At 45.4% G+C, this 16551-nt stretch overlaps 1 protein-coding gene across 1 annotated transcript in view; it reads left to right on the forward strand.

The window, feature by feature from the left end:
• LOC110520435 (immunoglobulin superfamily member 3) overlaps positions 1-16551 on the forward strand; it is a 155248-nt gene that overhangs the window by 24375 nt on the left and 114322 nt on the right. Inside the window, exon 2 of the mRNA XM_021597754.3 lies at positions 3696-4073. Coding sequence (XP_021453429.2) covers positions 3696-4073 — 378 coding nt within the window. The remainder of the gene's footprint in view (positions 1-3695; positions 4074-16551) is intronic.

The raw sequence follows: 16551 nt of genomic DNA on the forward strand, positions 1-16551 counted from the left end.
GGTGTGTGAGTGTTAACAGTACAGTTCTGTGAGATGATGCTTTCACTGTGGATAAGACACCAGCCACAAATGATTGGATTAGTGTATAACCCCCCCTCTACCAATATAATCCTCTTTACAGCTTCCTCTTTTAGTGCATGTGTGTGCGCATGTTAGTTGATGTTTCAAAGCTTTTTAGTGTCATTGCCTGCAAGAATGTGTGACTACCTGCCTTCGCCTGAACAGAGAACAGACTTGAGAGGATGACAGACAGACAGACAGACACAGACAGACAGACACAGACAGACACAGACAGACAGACAGACAGACACAGACAGACAGACAGACAGACAGACAGACAGACAAACAGAGCTGTCAGAGGGGTAGAGACACAGCTATATAAGGCTTATAGATGAAGGCTAGCAGTTCCAGGGGCAGTTAGTGATAAAGACGAGGCAGCCAGAGGTGAAGAGGCAGCCAGAGGTGAAGAGACAGCCAGATAGTGGGTACAGAGGGATTAGGTTGGAGGGATGGAGTGATCAGTTAGAATTCTGGAGGTTTTGGTATGTCATTGTCAGCCTCTCAAAACAGCCTGCAGAGCGCCGGGCTGCTTTGAAGTATCACAGAGCCGCTTAAACCCTGCCTGAAAAGACGCAGAGAACCGCGAGGCACAGAGGAGAGACAGGAATCCGAGAGAGAGAAACAAGGAAGAGAGACTGGAGGGAGTGAGAGAATCGAGAAGGGGTAGCGAGGATGGAGGGTGTATGAGAGGAGAGGTCGAGAGGGAGGGAGGCTGGAGGGTGTATGAGGAGAGAGGTAGAGAGTGACGAGAGGGAGCGAGGCAAGAGGGTGTATGAGGAGAGAGGTAAAGAGTGACGTGAGGGAGCGAGGCTAGAGGGTGTATGAGGAGAGAGGTAGAGAGTGACACGAGGGAGCGAGGCTAGAGGGGGAATGAGGAAGGGTAAAGAGTGATGAGAGGGAGGAAGGCTAGAGGGTGTATGAGGAGAGAGGTAGAGAGTGACGAGAGGGAGCGAGGAGGAGAAAGAGGGAGAGCCTGACAGAATGAAACAGAGGGACGGGTGGGGAAGGTGAATAATAGTTTGGTGCTCAAACAGTATGAGTAGCAGCAGCCTAATCATGATCAGTGATACAGGACCAGGGCAGCCTAATCATGATCAATAATGTGAGCATCAGTGATGCAGGACCAGGGCAGCAGTAATGTGAGCATCAGTGATACAGAACCAGGGCAGCAGTAATGTGAGCATCAGTGATGCAGGACCAGGGCAGCAGTAATGTGAGCATCAGTGATACAGGACCAGGGCAGCAGTAATGTGAGCATCAGTGATGCAGGACCAGGGCAGCAGTAATGTGAGCATCAGTGATACAGAACCAGGGCAGCAGTAATGTGAGCATCAGTGATGCAGGACCAGGGCAGCAGTAATGTGAGCATCAGTGATGCAGGACCAGGGCAGCAGTAATGTGAGCATCAGTGATACAGGACCAGGGCAGCAGTAATGTGAGCATCAGTGATACAGGACCATGGCATCAGTAATGTGAGCATCAGTGATACAGAACCAGGGCAGCAGTAATGTGAGCATCAGTGATACAGGACCAGGGCAGCAGTAATGTGAGCATCAGTGATACAGGACCAGAGCAGCAGTAATGTGAGCATCAGTGATACAGGACCAGGGCAGTAGTAATGTGAGCATCAGTGATACAGTGATCAGTGATACAGGACCAGGGCAGCCTAATCATGATCAGTGATACAGGACCAGGGCAGCCTAATCATGATCAATAATGTGAGCATCAGTGATACAGGACCAGAGCAGCAGTAATGTGAGCATCAGTGATACAGGACCAGGGCAGCAGTAATGTGAGCATCAGTGATACAGGACCAGGGCAGTAGTAATGTGAGCATCAGTGATACAGTGATCAGTGATACAGGACCATGACGGTGCCCTGGTCACTAATGCTCCACTATAATGTTAATGTCTCACTGAGAGCCAACACAGCCACAGAGAGTGCAAGAGAGAGGACAGAAAGAGGAGGGGAACAGATAAATGTAGGGCGACGACAACAACTTCTCACTTTCAAACCAGTGACTTATTCCATGATCACACATTTATTGAAGATTATTTTGACAAGATGGGTTAGTTCCTGGAGGCATCCCCCTCTCTCTCTGGTCCTCTCTCTATTTCGGTGTCTCTCTCTTTCTCTATCTGTGTGTGTGTCTCTCTCTTTCTCTGTCTGTGTGTGTGTCTCTCTCTTTCTCTGTCTGTGTGTGTCTCTCTCTCTTTCTCTGTCTGTGTGTGTGTCTCTCTCTTTCTCTGTCTGTGTGTGTGTCTCTCTCTTTCTCTGTCTGTCTGTCTGTCTGTCTGTCTGTCTCTCTCTCTTTCTCTCTCTCCCTCTCTCCCTCTCTCCCTCTCTCCCTCTCTCTCTCTCCCTCCCTCCCTCCCGGGCTGTGTTTAAATCTCCTGCCTGTACATTCATGGGCAGATCTATCTTATTGGGGTCCATTGGATATGTGAAGCCTTGGAGTGATACATTTTGACATATATTTTTTTTCTTCTGAAAAGCTGTTCTTAATAAAGCTAAAGCTGTTCTTAAGAAATCAGACATATGTAACCCTTTCATGAGGCCAAATGGGAAGAAAAGACAAAGGATCACAACACCAAGCTCAGGAAGGATGGAAACAAGATGAGGAAAACAGAAGCAAACCCACACGCACACATATTACACACACACAGAAATAAATGTTGTCCATTTTCTCTCATTTTGCCCACTCACTGAGCACTCACTGAGGTTTGTTGATTTTCAACTAGATAACCTTTTATAGGCAACACACACACACGCAGTCATGACAGTTAAAAAAAGGGCGGAATGAAAGTGTGAGAGAAATTACTGAGACGGAGAGAGGATGTTGGAACAAGGGAGAGAGGAAGTTATTGAAATATTAATGCAGTCCATTGTGTCTACAGACACACATCCTCTCAGACTCTCATCCACTCTGTTGAACACACACACACACTGCTGTGTTCCCCAGTTGTTCATTCAGACAGGAGGCAGTGTCTTTTTCCGCCTCTGTCTGCGGTGTGTGTGTGTGTGTGTGTGTGTGTGTGTGTGTGTGTGTTTGTGATTTTATGTGTTGTCTGCTCTATGTTTTCTCTCAATGCTGTGTCTGGACTGTACTGTGATCTTCCCCAGCTGAAACTGACCACAGATGTTTACAGACATCCATGTCCTCCACCAAGAACTGAAATAGCATCCTTGTATTACACAGCATCACCCCCTGGTGTGTGTGTGTGTGTGTGTGTGTGTGTGTGTGTGTGTGTGTGTGTGTGTGTGTGTGGAACGTGATCTCCTCAACCCGGTAATGTGTGGTTCATGGGCTGCTTGTCAGTGTTTTAACAACCTGCCACTGACCTCTTTTACAGCTGTTCTAATGCTAGGCTGTGTGAGTAGACTGTCTGGCACTACAGGGCTTTCTTCAGGACACTGAGTGGACCTGTCATGTTGACTCTGTTCATCTTGGGAGAGTGCTGGAACTGAAGCTCCCAGGATGCGAAATGTTTTAACAGCAGTTTTGTAACTAATGTTATTTCTGTCTCCCCCTCTCCTTCTGTCTCCCCCTCTCCTTCTGTCTCCCCCTCTCCTTCTGTCTCCCCCTCTCCTTCTGTCTCCCCTCTCCTTCTGTCTCCCCCTCGCCCCCCTATCAGGCGTGAGCGTGGCCCAAAGGGTAGTGACCGTTCAGAGCGGACCACTTGTACGGACGGAGGGCAGTCACGTGACCATCTGGTGCAACGTGACTGGTTACAAGGAGGGCGTGGAGCAGGACTTTGAGTGGTCCATGTACCTGACCTCGGTGCCCGACCGCGAGATCCGCATTGTGAGCACGGCCCAGTCCAACTATGCGTATGCGGTGTACGCCCAGAGGGTCAACAGTAAGGAGATCTGGGTCGAGAGGCTGACCAGGGACTCAGCCCTGCTCCACATCACCAAGGTCCAGGCCAGAGACCAGGGGCTGTTTGAGTGTTACACCCCCAACACAGATGGACAGTACCTCGGCTCCTACAGCGCCCGCACCAACCTCACCGGTGAGTCCATGTTACATCACACGGCTGTGTTCTAAATGGCACACTATCCCCTAGAGCCCTCAAACTCAACTCTGGACCTCGACAACAATTTCACTGCGTTTTCTTTCATTGTTCCCCTGTAATCAGGGACTGATTTTAGATGGGGTAGGCCTAGTCATTGAGGGTGTGGCTGGCTGGATCAGCGAGTCTTTGGTCAGGGAAAGTCGTGCCTCGCCCCACTCTCACCCCCACATCCCCTCCCTCTGTGCATTGTTTTATTAGCACACTCTGTGTGTGTGTGTGTCTGTCACCAGCATCTGTTCCTCTGTTACACACACACACACACACACACACACACACAGCTGGTATGGTTGAGAATTCCGCTCCCAGGTCGGAATCTGGTTCCCGTCATGTCTTCATCCCTGATGCTGGTGGCCTTGCACTGAGAAAGGGGTCAGAGGTCACGCCAGGCGCTCATGGGAGTAACCTCAGTTATGTTAATAGAGAGTTGATAGACTAATGAAGTGTAGTTGATGTGCCATTATATCTGATTTTAGTTTGTCACTGTTAGCCGGGTGTACATTGCTTAATAGACCCAGACTTATATTTATCAGTATTTTTCATCATTTCCCTCTGAATATGTGTTGGGTGGGGCAGCAGCGTAAAAGCCCCTGTACTAACTATAGTACATTGGTGGCCTTGCAGCAGTATGCACGGTATGCTTTGAATGTGGGGCAAGGCTCAGGCGTAAAGCACTGCAAAATGGTGCTGCTGATAACATACTGTATTTATAGAGTGTGTGTCTATAATCTTAGCCCAGTTCCCCATGGTCAGGGGGATGTTACAGGGTTCTTATCCCTCCCTCCCCTCATGCCCGTCTCTCAGCAGCTGCACGCGTCCAGATACGCAATACCCTGTCTTCTACCCACTGCCTCCCCCTCTTTCACTCTCTCTCAAACTCCTTCTTTTTCTCTCACCCTCTCTCTGTATCAGTTCACTGTTTGGGAACGAAGAACATTCTCGTCTCGAAGCAGGAAGTGTGTATCTCACCAGTGATGTCACAGGACAGGAGGGAAGTTGGCTATCTAATCAGAGAATAGGAGGAAGTATTGGAGAGAGTGAGGGTGGGAGGGATAAGTGGGGGATATAAGTTGATAGGAGGAAAACTGAGTAATCAGTGTGGTTGCTAAGTAAAGGACGGTGACACACAGTGATCAGTGTCCTCTCTGTCACAATTGGCTCTGTGAGACTGATTTATGCAAGTAGAACAATGTATCCTCTCTGTCCACGGGGAAGGTTATCTGCAGCGCACCTGGCCTGTCTGATACTTGATCAACGTTGTTTGAGTGAGGTGTGTCTATTGTGTGTGCAGTAGAATATATCACCTGGGCCGTGTGTGTGGCTGATTGTTCAGAAAGATGATACCACACTGTGTGTCTCTCACACCTTTTCTAATGAGACATGAGTCTACATGTGACTGTGTTGCGTGGGCTAACTGAACAAACTGGCGCCCAATTTCTAATCAACTCATCAAAGCACCAACAAGTTATTGAAAATAACTGGAAATAAATTCAAAATATTAGTAACTTTTTTGACTTTCGGAGTGTGGACGTACCAGCCTGTCTGTGTGTTTGTTCCATACACCAGTGTGAGTGTGTGCGTGTCTGTGTGCGCATGCGCGTCCGTGTTTGTTCCATGTGCCAGATTGTGTGTAGCCAGATTGTGTGTATCCTACACATTAGCTCATGATAAAAATCCAACAGCGTGGAATGGTCCTACCCAATGTCCCCTCTAAGCTGCATGAGTACATGCTGCTCCACGGGACTGCCACACAGAATAAATATCAGCGCGCAGAGAAGCACGAGATTGAACTTCACTGTAATTTCTATAGTTTTCCGCCTTTACACAATCAACATTTCCCTTTACTGTGGGAATTGTGATGAACCAACGTAATATTTGCTACTTTCAATGCAACATACTGAAACAAAACGAACTACGCAAGACTTAGTATGCAAAACTAACCACTCAAGAGAAGGAATAGGAGTAGGATTCTATTGCATTGACAGCACAAACTCTACACAGACCTGTGTGCCATAACCAATCAGGCCTGTATGCAAATAGACCATTGCCATATATGGATCTGTGCCATTCACTTTGAACTGGACTGTTTTTACAGCATCAGCGGTTGTGAGGAGATGCGCTTGTTTTGAGATCAAAGCCAGAGATGCATGTTGCGACGTTTGTACATTTGTTCATATCCTTTTCTAGTTAATGAGTTAGCCCAGTTCTGGATCATTTTGTAGTCAGCAATAGGGGAGTGATTGCTTCCTACGAGAGCACAAAATCTTTGAAAAGCCAGTTGGGTAAAGAGCTTGTTTTTGTCTTAAAGGGGCAGTGTTGTATTTTGAGAAAGGCTTGAATAAGCTAAGTAGCCAAAAGGCGGAGGGTAGCTTATTTTGTGGTTTCTTGCATCAAACACAACAACATTTTCAGTCACCTCCTTGTCTGAAGGACAAGTGGATAAACAGGTTGATGTCAAACCCTGCATGGGTTTTTTTCTCACTGAATGTAAGCCTGCATTGAACACCACACATTGGCTGCTACTGTAGGCTGAATGATATAACAGTTATTTCCATTTTAAAATGTTATGGGATGCATTTTCTCCATTGTTTTTGATGGTAGGCCTACATTATAATCAAATAGCCACAGTAGCCTACTTGACCACTGTTAAAACAAAGTTAAAGAGGGTACAGCCTTAGTGGTCACAGTAAACACATGCCGGAAGTTGCACAGAATTTTCACAACTTTCCAGTTTGCTCTCAGCAGACCAGAAATTTGCTCAGTGATAAAAAAAAAAATTGAGGGAACATTGGTCCTACTGTGTGTGTGTGTGTGTGTGTGTGTGTGTGTGTGTGTGTGTGTGTGTGTGTGTGTGTGTGTGTGTGTGTGTGTGTGTTCCCATGCATGTCCCACGCACCAGCCTGTGTGTGAGTGTGTCCAAGGCACTTGTGTGAGAACAGGGACAAACAGCAGACTGCTCTTCTCCTACTCAGCCATGTGGCTCAAAAACACTCACATTCAAGACCACGGTAGTCTTAGTCACTCTGGCTGCGTTCACACAGGCAGCCCAATTCTAATCCTTTTTTCCAACAACACGAGTTTTGAACTATCACATCAGATATTTTTCAGAGCTGATCTGATAGGTCAGAATTTGGCTGCCTGTCTAAACACAGCCCACTCATACTGTACATCTACTGCACTCCTCTATAGAGTGGATCATTACAGTGCTCTCACAGACACAGACCATACATACATCTACTGTACTCCTCTATAGAGTGGATCATTACAGTGCTCTCACAGACACAGACCATACATACATCTACTGTACTCCTCTAAATCAAATCAAATTTATTGATATAGCCCTTCGTACATCAGCTGATATCTCAAAGTGCTGTACAGAAACCCAGCCTAAAACCCCAAACAGCAAGCAATGCAGGTGTAGAAGCATGGTGGCTAGGAAAAACTCCCTAGAAAGGCCAAAACCTAGGAAGAAACCTAGAGAGGAACCAGGCTATGAGCGGTGGCCAGTCCTCTTCTGGCTGTGCCGGGTGGAGTTTATAACAGAACATGGCCAAGTTGTTCAAATGTTCAAAATTACCAGCATGGTCAAATAATAATAATCAAAGGCAGAACAGTTGAAACTGGAGCAGCAGCACAGCCAGGTGGACTGGGGACAGCAAGGAGTCATCATGTCAGGTAGTCCTGAGGCATGGTCCTAGGGCTCAGGTCCTCCTAGAGAGAGAAAGAAAGAGAGAAAGAGAGAATTAGAGAGAGCATACTTAAATTCACACAGAACACCGGATAGGACAGGAAAAGTACTCCAGATATAACAAACTGACCCTAGCCCCCCGACACATAAACTACTGCAGCATACATACTGGAGGCTGAGACAGGAGGGGTCAGGAGACACTGTGGCCCCATCCGATGACTCCCCCGGACAGGGCCAAACAGGAAGAATATAACCCCACCCACTTTGCCAAAGCACAGCCCCCACACCACTAGAGGGATATCTTCAACCACCAACTTACCATCCTGAGACAAGGCAGAGTATAGCCCACAAAGATCTCCGCCATGGCACAACCCAAGGGGGGCGCCAACCCAGACAGGAAGATCACATCAGTGACTCAACCCGCTCAAGTGATTTATCCCTCCTAGGGACGGTATGAAAGAGCCCTAGGAAGCCAGTGACTCAAGCCCTGTAATAGGGTTAGAGGCAGAGAATCCCAGTGGAAAGAGGGGAACCGGCCAGGCAGAGACAGCAAGGGCGGTTCCTTGTTCCAGAAGCCTTTCCATACACCTTCACACTCCTGGGCCAGACTACACTCAATCATATGACCCACTGAAGAAATGAGTCTTCAGTAAAGACCTAAAGGTTGAGACCGAGTTTGCGTCTCTCACATGGATAGGCAGACCATTCCATAAAAATGGAGCTCTATAGGAGAAAGCCCTGCCTCCAGCTGTTTGCTTAGAAATTCTAGGGACAATTAGGAGGCCTGCGTCTTGTGACCGTAGCGTACGTGTAGGTATGTACGGCAGGACCAAATCAGAGAGATAGGTAGGAGCAAGCCCATGTAATGCTTTGTAGGTTAGCAGTAAAACCTTGAAATCAACCCTTGCCTTGACAGGAAGCCAGTGTAGCGAGGCTAGCACTGGAGTAATATGATCACATTTTTTGGTTCTAGTCAGGATTCTAGCAGCCATATTTAGCACTAACTGAAGTTTATTTAGTGCTTTATCCGGGTACCCGGAAAGTAGAGCATGGCAGTAGTCTAACCTAGAAGTGACAAAAGCGTGGATAAAATTTTCTGCATCAGTTTTGGACAGACAGTTTCTGATTTTTGCAATGTTACGTAGATGGGAAAAAAGCTGTCCTTGAAACAGTCTTGATATGTTCTTCAAAAGAGAGATCAGGGTCCAGAGTAACGCCGAGGTCCTTCACAGTTTTATTTGAGACGACTGTACAACCATTAAGATTAATTGTCAGATTCAACAGAAGATCTCTTTGTTTCTTGGGACCTAGAACAAGCATCTCTGTTTTGTCCGAGTTTAAAAGTAGAACGTTTGCAGCCATCCACTTCCTTATGTCTGAAACACATGCTTCTAGCGAGGGCAATTTTGGGGCTTCACCATGTTTCATTGAAATGTACAGCTGTGTGTCATCCGCATAGCAGTGAAAGTTAACATTATGTCTTCGAATGACATCCCCAAGAGGTAAAATATATAGTGAAAACAATAGTGGTCCTAAAACGGAACCTTGAGGAACACCAAAATTGACAGTTGATTTGTCAGAGGACAAACCATTCACAGAGACAAACTGATACCTTTCTGACAGATAAGATCTAAACCAGGCCAGAACTTGTCCATGTAGACCAATTTGGGTTTCCAATCTCTCCAAAAGAATGTGGTGATCGATGGTATCAAAAGCAGCACTAAGGTCTCTATAGAGTGGATCATTACGGTGCTCTCACAGACACAGACCATACATACGCTCTCACAGACACAGACCATACATACATCTACTGTACTCCGCTATAGAGTGGATCATTACGGTGCTCTCACAGACACAGACCATGCACACATCTACTGTACTCCTCTATAGAGTGGATCATTACAGTGCTCTCACAGGCACAGAGCAGAGTATGACAGATCGCTCCTTTACTACATTTGCTTAATTTGCTGGACATGAATGTAGCACGTTCTCTCACTCACATGTGCCTGTTTTATCTTATCTACCCATTGGCTGAAGGGGCTAGTTATAGTATGTAGAGTGTGACTGATAGAGAGAATGATTTGATGGGAAAGATAGAGGAGGGAAATGGAGAGCGCAAGAGAGAGAGATATGGGGGAAAAACCGTGTGTGATGGAGAAATGATGAGCCCTTCTTCCTGGCTCAGTCTAATTGGTTAGATCCCGCCGGGTACTACCTACAATGCAGCTGGTGCTATAGGGGCGCGTTTTAAATAGTCTGTGCCTGATATGACTATTAAGGTTAATGCCATGCCTACTGCCTATGATTCTTTTTCTTTGCAACTCTTCCTAGAAGGCCAGCATCTCGGAGTCGCCTCTTCACTGTTTATGTGGAGAGTGGTGTTTTGTGTGTACTATTTAATGAAGCTGCCAGTTGAGAAATTGTCTGTTTTAGAGGTCGACCGATTATGATTTTTCAATGCCGATACCGATTATTGGAGGACCATAAAAGCCGATACCGGTCACACCAGCCTCATATCGGGAGTTGATAGGCTTGAAGTCATAAACAGCGCAGCGCTTGACTCACAACGAAGAGCTGCTGGCAAAACTTACGAAAATGCTGTTTGAATGAATGTTTACACGCCTGCTTCTGCCTACCACCGCTCAGTCAGATACTTAGATACTTGTAGGCTCAGTCAGATTATATGCAACGCAGGACACGCTAGATAATATCTAGTAATATCATCAACCATGTGTAGGTAACTAGTGATTATCATTGATTGTTTTTTATAAGATAAGTTTAATGCTAGCTAGCAACTTAACTTGGCCTACTGCATTCGCGTAACAGGCAGTCTCCTTGTGGAGTGCAATGAGAGAGAGGCAGGTCGTTATTGCGTTGGACTAGTTAACTGCAAGGTTGCAAGACACGGGTCGCTGTGTTTAGGAGGCCACGGAGGCGAACAGTGAGGCGGAGAAAAACTGTGGTGAAGTGGGGTCCGCGTCCCGCGCCAGAGCCGCCACCGCGGACAGATGCCCACCCAGACCCTCCCCTATAGGTTAAGGTTTTGCGGCTGGAGTCCGCACCTTTGGGGGGGGTGGGTGCTGTCACGTTCTGACCTTCATTTCCTTTGTTTTGTCATTATTTAGTGTGGTCAGGGCGTGAGTTGGGGTGGGCAGTCTGTTTGTTTTTCTATGATTTTGGGATTTCTATGTTTCGGCCTAGTATGGTTCTCAATCAGAGGCAGGTGTCATCAGTTGTCTCTGATTGAGAATCATACTTAGGTAGCCTGGGTTTCACTGTTTGTTGGTGGGTGTTTGTTTCCGTGTTTGTGTTTTTCACCACACGGTACTGTTTTGGTTTTCGTTTGTTTCGCGTTTATTGTTTTTGTATCAGTTGTGTTCATGTTGAGTATTTCTTATTAAAAGAACCATGGACACTTACCACGCCGCATATTGGTCCTACGATCCTTCTCGCCTCTCCTTTTCAGACGAAGAGGAGGAAAATCTTTACACCCACTGTATGTTGTGAAATTGTTAGATATTACTTGTTAGATATTGCTGCACTGTCAGAGCTAGAAGCACAAGCATTTCACTACACCTGCAATAACATCTGCTAAACACGTCTATGTGACCAATAAAATTTGATTTGAGACAGATTGGGTCAAGACTGAATAAAGGTGGCGGTGTCTTCTGAAATAATTTTCTACCAATGATCGATTCACCCAGCAAGACTATGGTGTAATGCTGCACTGAGAGTCACCCATCTATCCATACCCCCCTCTCTCTTTTCCTCTCTCGCTCGCTCGCTCCCTCCCTCCCTCCTTCACTCTCTCCATCTCTTTCCCCCTGTCCTCTCCCCTCTTTGGCTGTCTAAGAAGCAGGTCTATGGCCTAGTCAATAAAAGTCTTGGCTCTCCAGCCTTATCAGATTGAAGGAGGAGAACAGTGAGGAGGAGAAGGGCGAGTGATTTAGGAATGAAGGTAGAGATGGACGCAAGAACAGGAGGGATTGAGAGGAGTACTAGATGAAAAGGAGAAACAAGGTGGATTTACAAAGAGATAGCGTGATGGAAAGAGATGCAGATAATGGGCTAGAGAGAGGGATGGCTAGAGCGAGAGGGATGCGAGAGGGATGGCTAGAGAGTGAGAAAGAGAGGGATGCCCAGAGAGCGAGAGTTACTGGAGGACGGCTGTATCCACTCTCTTGGTATTGATTGGGCGCTCTGGGCTTCCTGTTCCTTTTCACAGTGGCATTAGCTCTCTGTCCCTCGATCCTTCTCTCACTCTCTCTCACCGTTATCCTTTTCTCCATTTAATTTACAATCACTCTTCTCTCTTTCCTATTTGGCACTGAGTTTGACTCACTGTGAGTATGTGAGTGTAGGTTCTCTGAGCTAGTGAATGGGCATGGGTCTTAACGAAAAAGAGAGGGAGAGAGAGATTTTATCACTGTCTACTCTGCCATTTCCATGCCAATCTCATGTCCTCCAGAGACAGGGCCTCCTGCTAAATGACATTTACTGCCACTCAGACACACACACAATCTCAGCCCGGGCGTTGTTCTCTCAGTCAGGTAACTGACTCTGGTGAGAGTGTGTCAGTGGAACCAGGAACAGCAGCGCAGAACATTACGTGACGTCTCTTACGGAACACAACCCAACGTTACACACAGGTGCAATGGAACCACACAATAGAACCTGCAGCAGGAATAGAATAGCCACTGCACAGTGGAACAAGATGGTAGATGGAATAGGAGGAGATGGAGTGAACAGGACACAGTGTGACAGGGAGGGTATAGGGGCCATCTCAGTACTCTGAACAGGACACAGTGTGACAGGGAGGGCATAGGGGCCATCTCAGTACTCTGAACAGGACACAGTGTGACAGGGAGGGCATAGGGGCCATCTCAGTACTCTGAACAGGACACAGTGTGACAGGGAGGGCATAGGGGCCATCTCAGTACTCTGAACAGGACACAGTGTGACAGGGAGGGCATAGGGGCCATCTCAGTACTCTGAACAGGACACAGTGTGACAGGGAGGGCATAGGGGCCATCTCAGTACTCTGAACAGGACACAGTGTGAGAGGGAGGGCGTAGGGGCCATCTCAGTACTCTGAACAGGACACAGTGTGACAGGGAGGGCATAGGGGCCATCTCAGTACTCTGAACAGGACACAGTGTGACAGGGAGGGCATAGGGGCCATCTCAGTACTCTGAAGTGGCTGCCTCCTCGTCACCTGCCTCTCATTCATTTGCACTTATGCAATGGCATGAAGTGTTTTTCGGAGTTGCGAGCTCGAGTCTGAGGAGATCATAGTGCAGTTCACACACACTATTCGGAGAATGAGAAAATATACAAACATCCCTCTCAATGGAGAGCAAGAGACGATACAGACAGACACACACGCATAGTACACACGTTGACAATCTTGTTTATTACCCATACAATAATGGAATAAATGTCAACGCACGAGTGAGTGCTGCTGTTAGCTGCCGCCCACACTAACGAGCTAGGTTAATGCGAGAGGGTTTATCGTGTTAGCATTGTGTGTGTGTGTGGGGTAGGGGGTGGGGAAATGGGCCAAAGAAGCACTACCGTGCCTCCGTTTTAATTAGATTAAAAATTAGCTTAGCTAAGCGCTAACCCTCAAAGGTGCGCTGCCTCTTCTTTGTGTGAGATCAATGCAATGCAGCAGCTAGGCTACATGAATATGTATATGAATAGGATAATGCCAATGCTACATGAATATGTATATGAATAGGAGAATGCTAATGCTACATGAATATGTATATGAATAGGAGAATGCTAACGCTACATGAATATGTATATGAATAGGAGAATGCTAACGCTACATGAATATGTATATGAATAGGAGAATGCTAATGCTACATGAATATGTATATGAATAGGAGAATGCTAACGCTACATGAATATGTATATGAATAGGAGAATGCTCATGCTACATGTGTAGGTTAGTCAGCTGGTTCTCATAAAACAGGCAGGAGACGAAAGCGAGGATGAAGCCAGCTGTTGTTGAAGCCCTGGAACAAGCTAGGAGCGTCTCTGTGTGTGTGTGACATTGTGTTGCTTTGAAGTCTCATCTCCACAGAAAAGGAACAGCTCAAGGTGCTTGTATTTCCACTTTTTCGGTGGAACTGCTGATAACCCCGCTCAGTCTGCTACACACACACACACCAGGGTTTACGTTAGGAAAATGTGGACAACGTGACCCGGAAGATTTTCATTTATTTGCCGACCATTTGAGAAATGTACTGGACCCATAAGCATTGGATGTATAACCCATTAGGGTGTCTAACCATGGTGCTCAGAATGACAGAAATCACATTTAGATTATGGTAATTCATTTTAACACAACATGCAACTCATGTAATGAAACAGCCAATAAAACATAATTTTCAAACATTTGCCAAAATGCATTTTGTGGGAAAAAGGCCATTATAAACAGCTCACCTGATGCGAGCGGTATGACAGATGGTGATCTAGAGATGCACCAGCTAGGATGGGATGACTATAGGATTGTGCATTTGGCTTCTGGACAATGAATTAAAGTTGATATGAAAACCAAAAGAACAGGAGAGAAATTAGGAAGTCTTTCATAGGCACCGCGTGGCAAAAGGCTTAGCTGATTATTGAGTTGCGGCTATCAGTGAAAAACATCTACAATATGTTTTGAAGATAATTTGTCTTGAGCACAAGGGGAGGTGAATGTGGCGAAGATAGCCTATAGGCACGTCTCTCTCCAGAATGCATGTGCTCAGCTCTCCAGAATCCACTCAGCTCTCCAGAATCCATTCAGCTCTCCAGAATCCACTCAGCTCTCCAGAATCCACTCAGCTCTCCAGAATCCACTCAGCTCTCCAGAATCCACTCAGCTCTCCAGAATCCACTCAGCTCTCCAGAATCCACTCAGCTCTCCAGAATCCACTCAGCTCTCCAGAATCCACTCAGTTGTCTTAGGACAATTTTTGCGCATTCATTGTTTCATGTGAATTGTTTGCTCATATGTCACCAGTAGTAATTGTACCGTACCCTACCTTTGGCAGGAGGTAAGGAACTGCAGCTCAGTTTTCATAAAATTATGTCAAATGTCTACAAATATAAGTTGCCTTCAGAAAGTATTCATACCCCTTGACTTATTCCACATTTTGCAGTTAGCTTTAATTCTAAATGGATTAAATATATGTTTTATATCACCCATCTACACACAATATCCCTTAATGACAGTGAATTGTATTTTTTATTTATTTTACCTTAATTTCACTAGGCAAGTCATTTAAAAACAAATTCTTATTTACAATGATGGCCTACCAAAAGGCAAAAGGCCTCCTTGGGGACGGGTGGAGATTAAAAATACATAAATATAGGACAAAACACACATCACGACAAGAGCATAGCAAGGCAGCAACACATGACAACACAGTATGGTAGCAACACAACATGACAACAACATGGTAGCAACACAACATGGTAGCAGGACAAAACATGGTACAAACATAATTGGGCACAGTGAAAACATGTTAAAAAAAATTGGTGCACATTTATTGAAAATAAAATACAGAATGATCTAATTTTCATAAGTATTCACACTGCTGGGTCAATACTTTATAGATGCACATTTGGCAGCGATTACAGCTGTGAGTCTTTCTGTGTAAATCTGTGTAAAGAGCTTGCCACACCTAGATTGTACAATATTTACATTATTCTTTTAAAAATTCTTCAAGCTCTGTCAAATTGGGGGTTGATCATTGTGATACAACCATTTTCAGGTCTTGCAATAGATTTAAGTCGAAACTGTGGCCACTGCAACATTCACTGCCTTTTTGGTAAGCAACTCCATTGTAGATTTGGTTTTGTGTTTTAGGTTATTGTCCTGCTGAAAGATGAATTGATCTCCAAGTGGCTGGTGGAAAGCAGTCTGAACAAGGTTTTCCCCTAGGATTTTTCCCATTATTTTTTTATCCTGAAAAACTTCCCAGTCCTTAACGATTACAAGCATTCCCATAACATGATGTAGCCACCGCTGTGCTTGAAAATATGGAGAGTGTTACTCACTAATGTGTTCTATTGGATTGGCCCCAAACATAACACTTTGTATTCAGCATAAAAAATTATTTTCTTTGTCACATTTTTTGCGGTATTACTTTAGTGCTCTTCATTTTTTATTAATTTGTAAAAAGTTTTTAAAAAATAATTCCACTTTGACATTCTGAGGTATTGTGTGTAGGTCAGTGAATCTTAATTGAATACATGTTAAATTCAGGCTGTAAGACAACAAGATTTGAAAAATGTCAAGGGGTGTGAATACTTTCTGAAGGCACTGTGTATGTGTTTGCTGTTGGATCTTTGTTATATGGCCAAACATGTTGGAGAAGTGCTTTATGCATACATCTCCATTTTGGATAGATAGCTCTTCATGTTGTTGTTTGTTTAGTGTGTTCCAATTTCCCCAGAAGTGATTGGACTGTATGGATTATTCAATCAGATTGAGCTGTTTTCTGACATGCTGTTCCTTTTTTCTTGGTGTATTTTTCTATTGTTCTAGTGTTTCAACATAGGGAGTTCGTTCTGCTTCTCTGGGTCTCTGTGTTTTTGGTTGGATTGGTTTCTCAATTTCTTTCTTAGCTTTTTGCATTCTTCATGAAACCATTTGTTGTTGTTGTTAGTTTTCTGCTAGATTTGTATTTGATTTGATATGTTTGCTGATAAGTCAAATATACTGTTCAGGCTTCC

This window comes from Oncorhynchus mykiss, chromosome 3, assembly GCF_057628025.1.
Source record: "Oncorhynchus mykiss isolate SJ-2025 chromosome 3, ASM5762802v1, whole genome shotgun sequence".
Taxonomy (NCBI): Eukaryota; Metazoa; Chordata; class Actinopteri; order Salmoniformes; family Salmonidae; genus Oncorhynchus; species Oncorhynchus mykiss.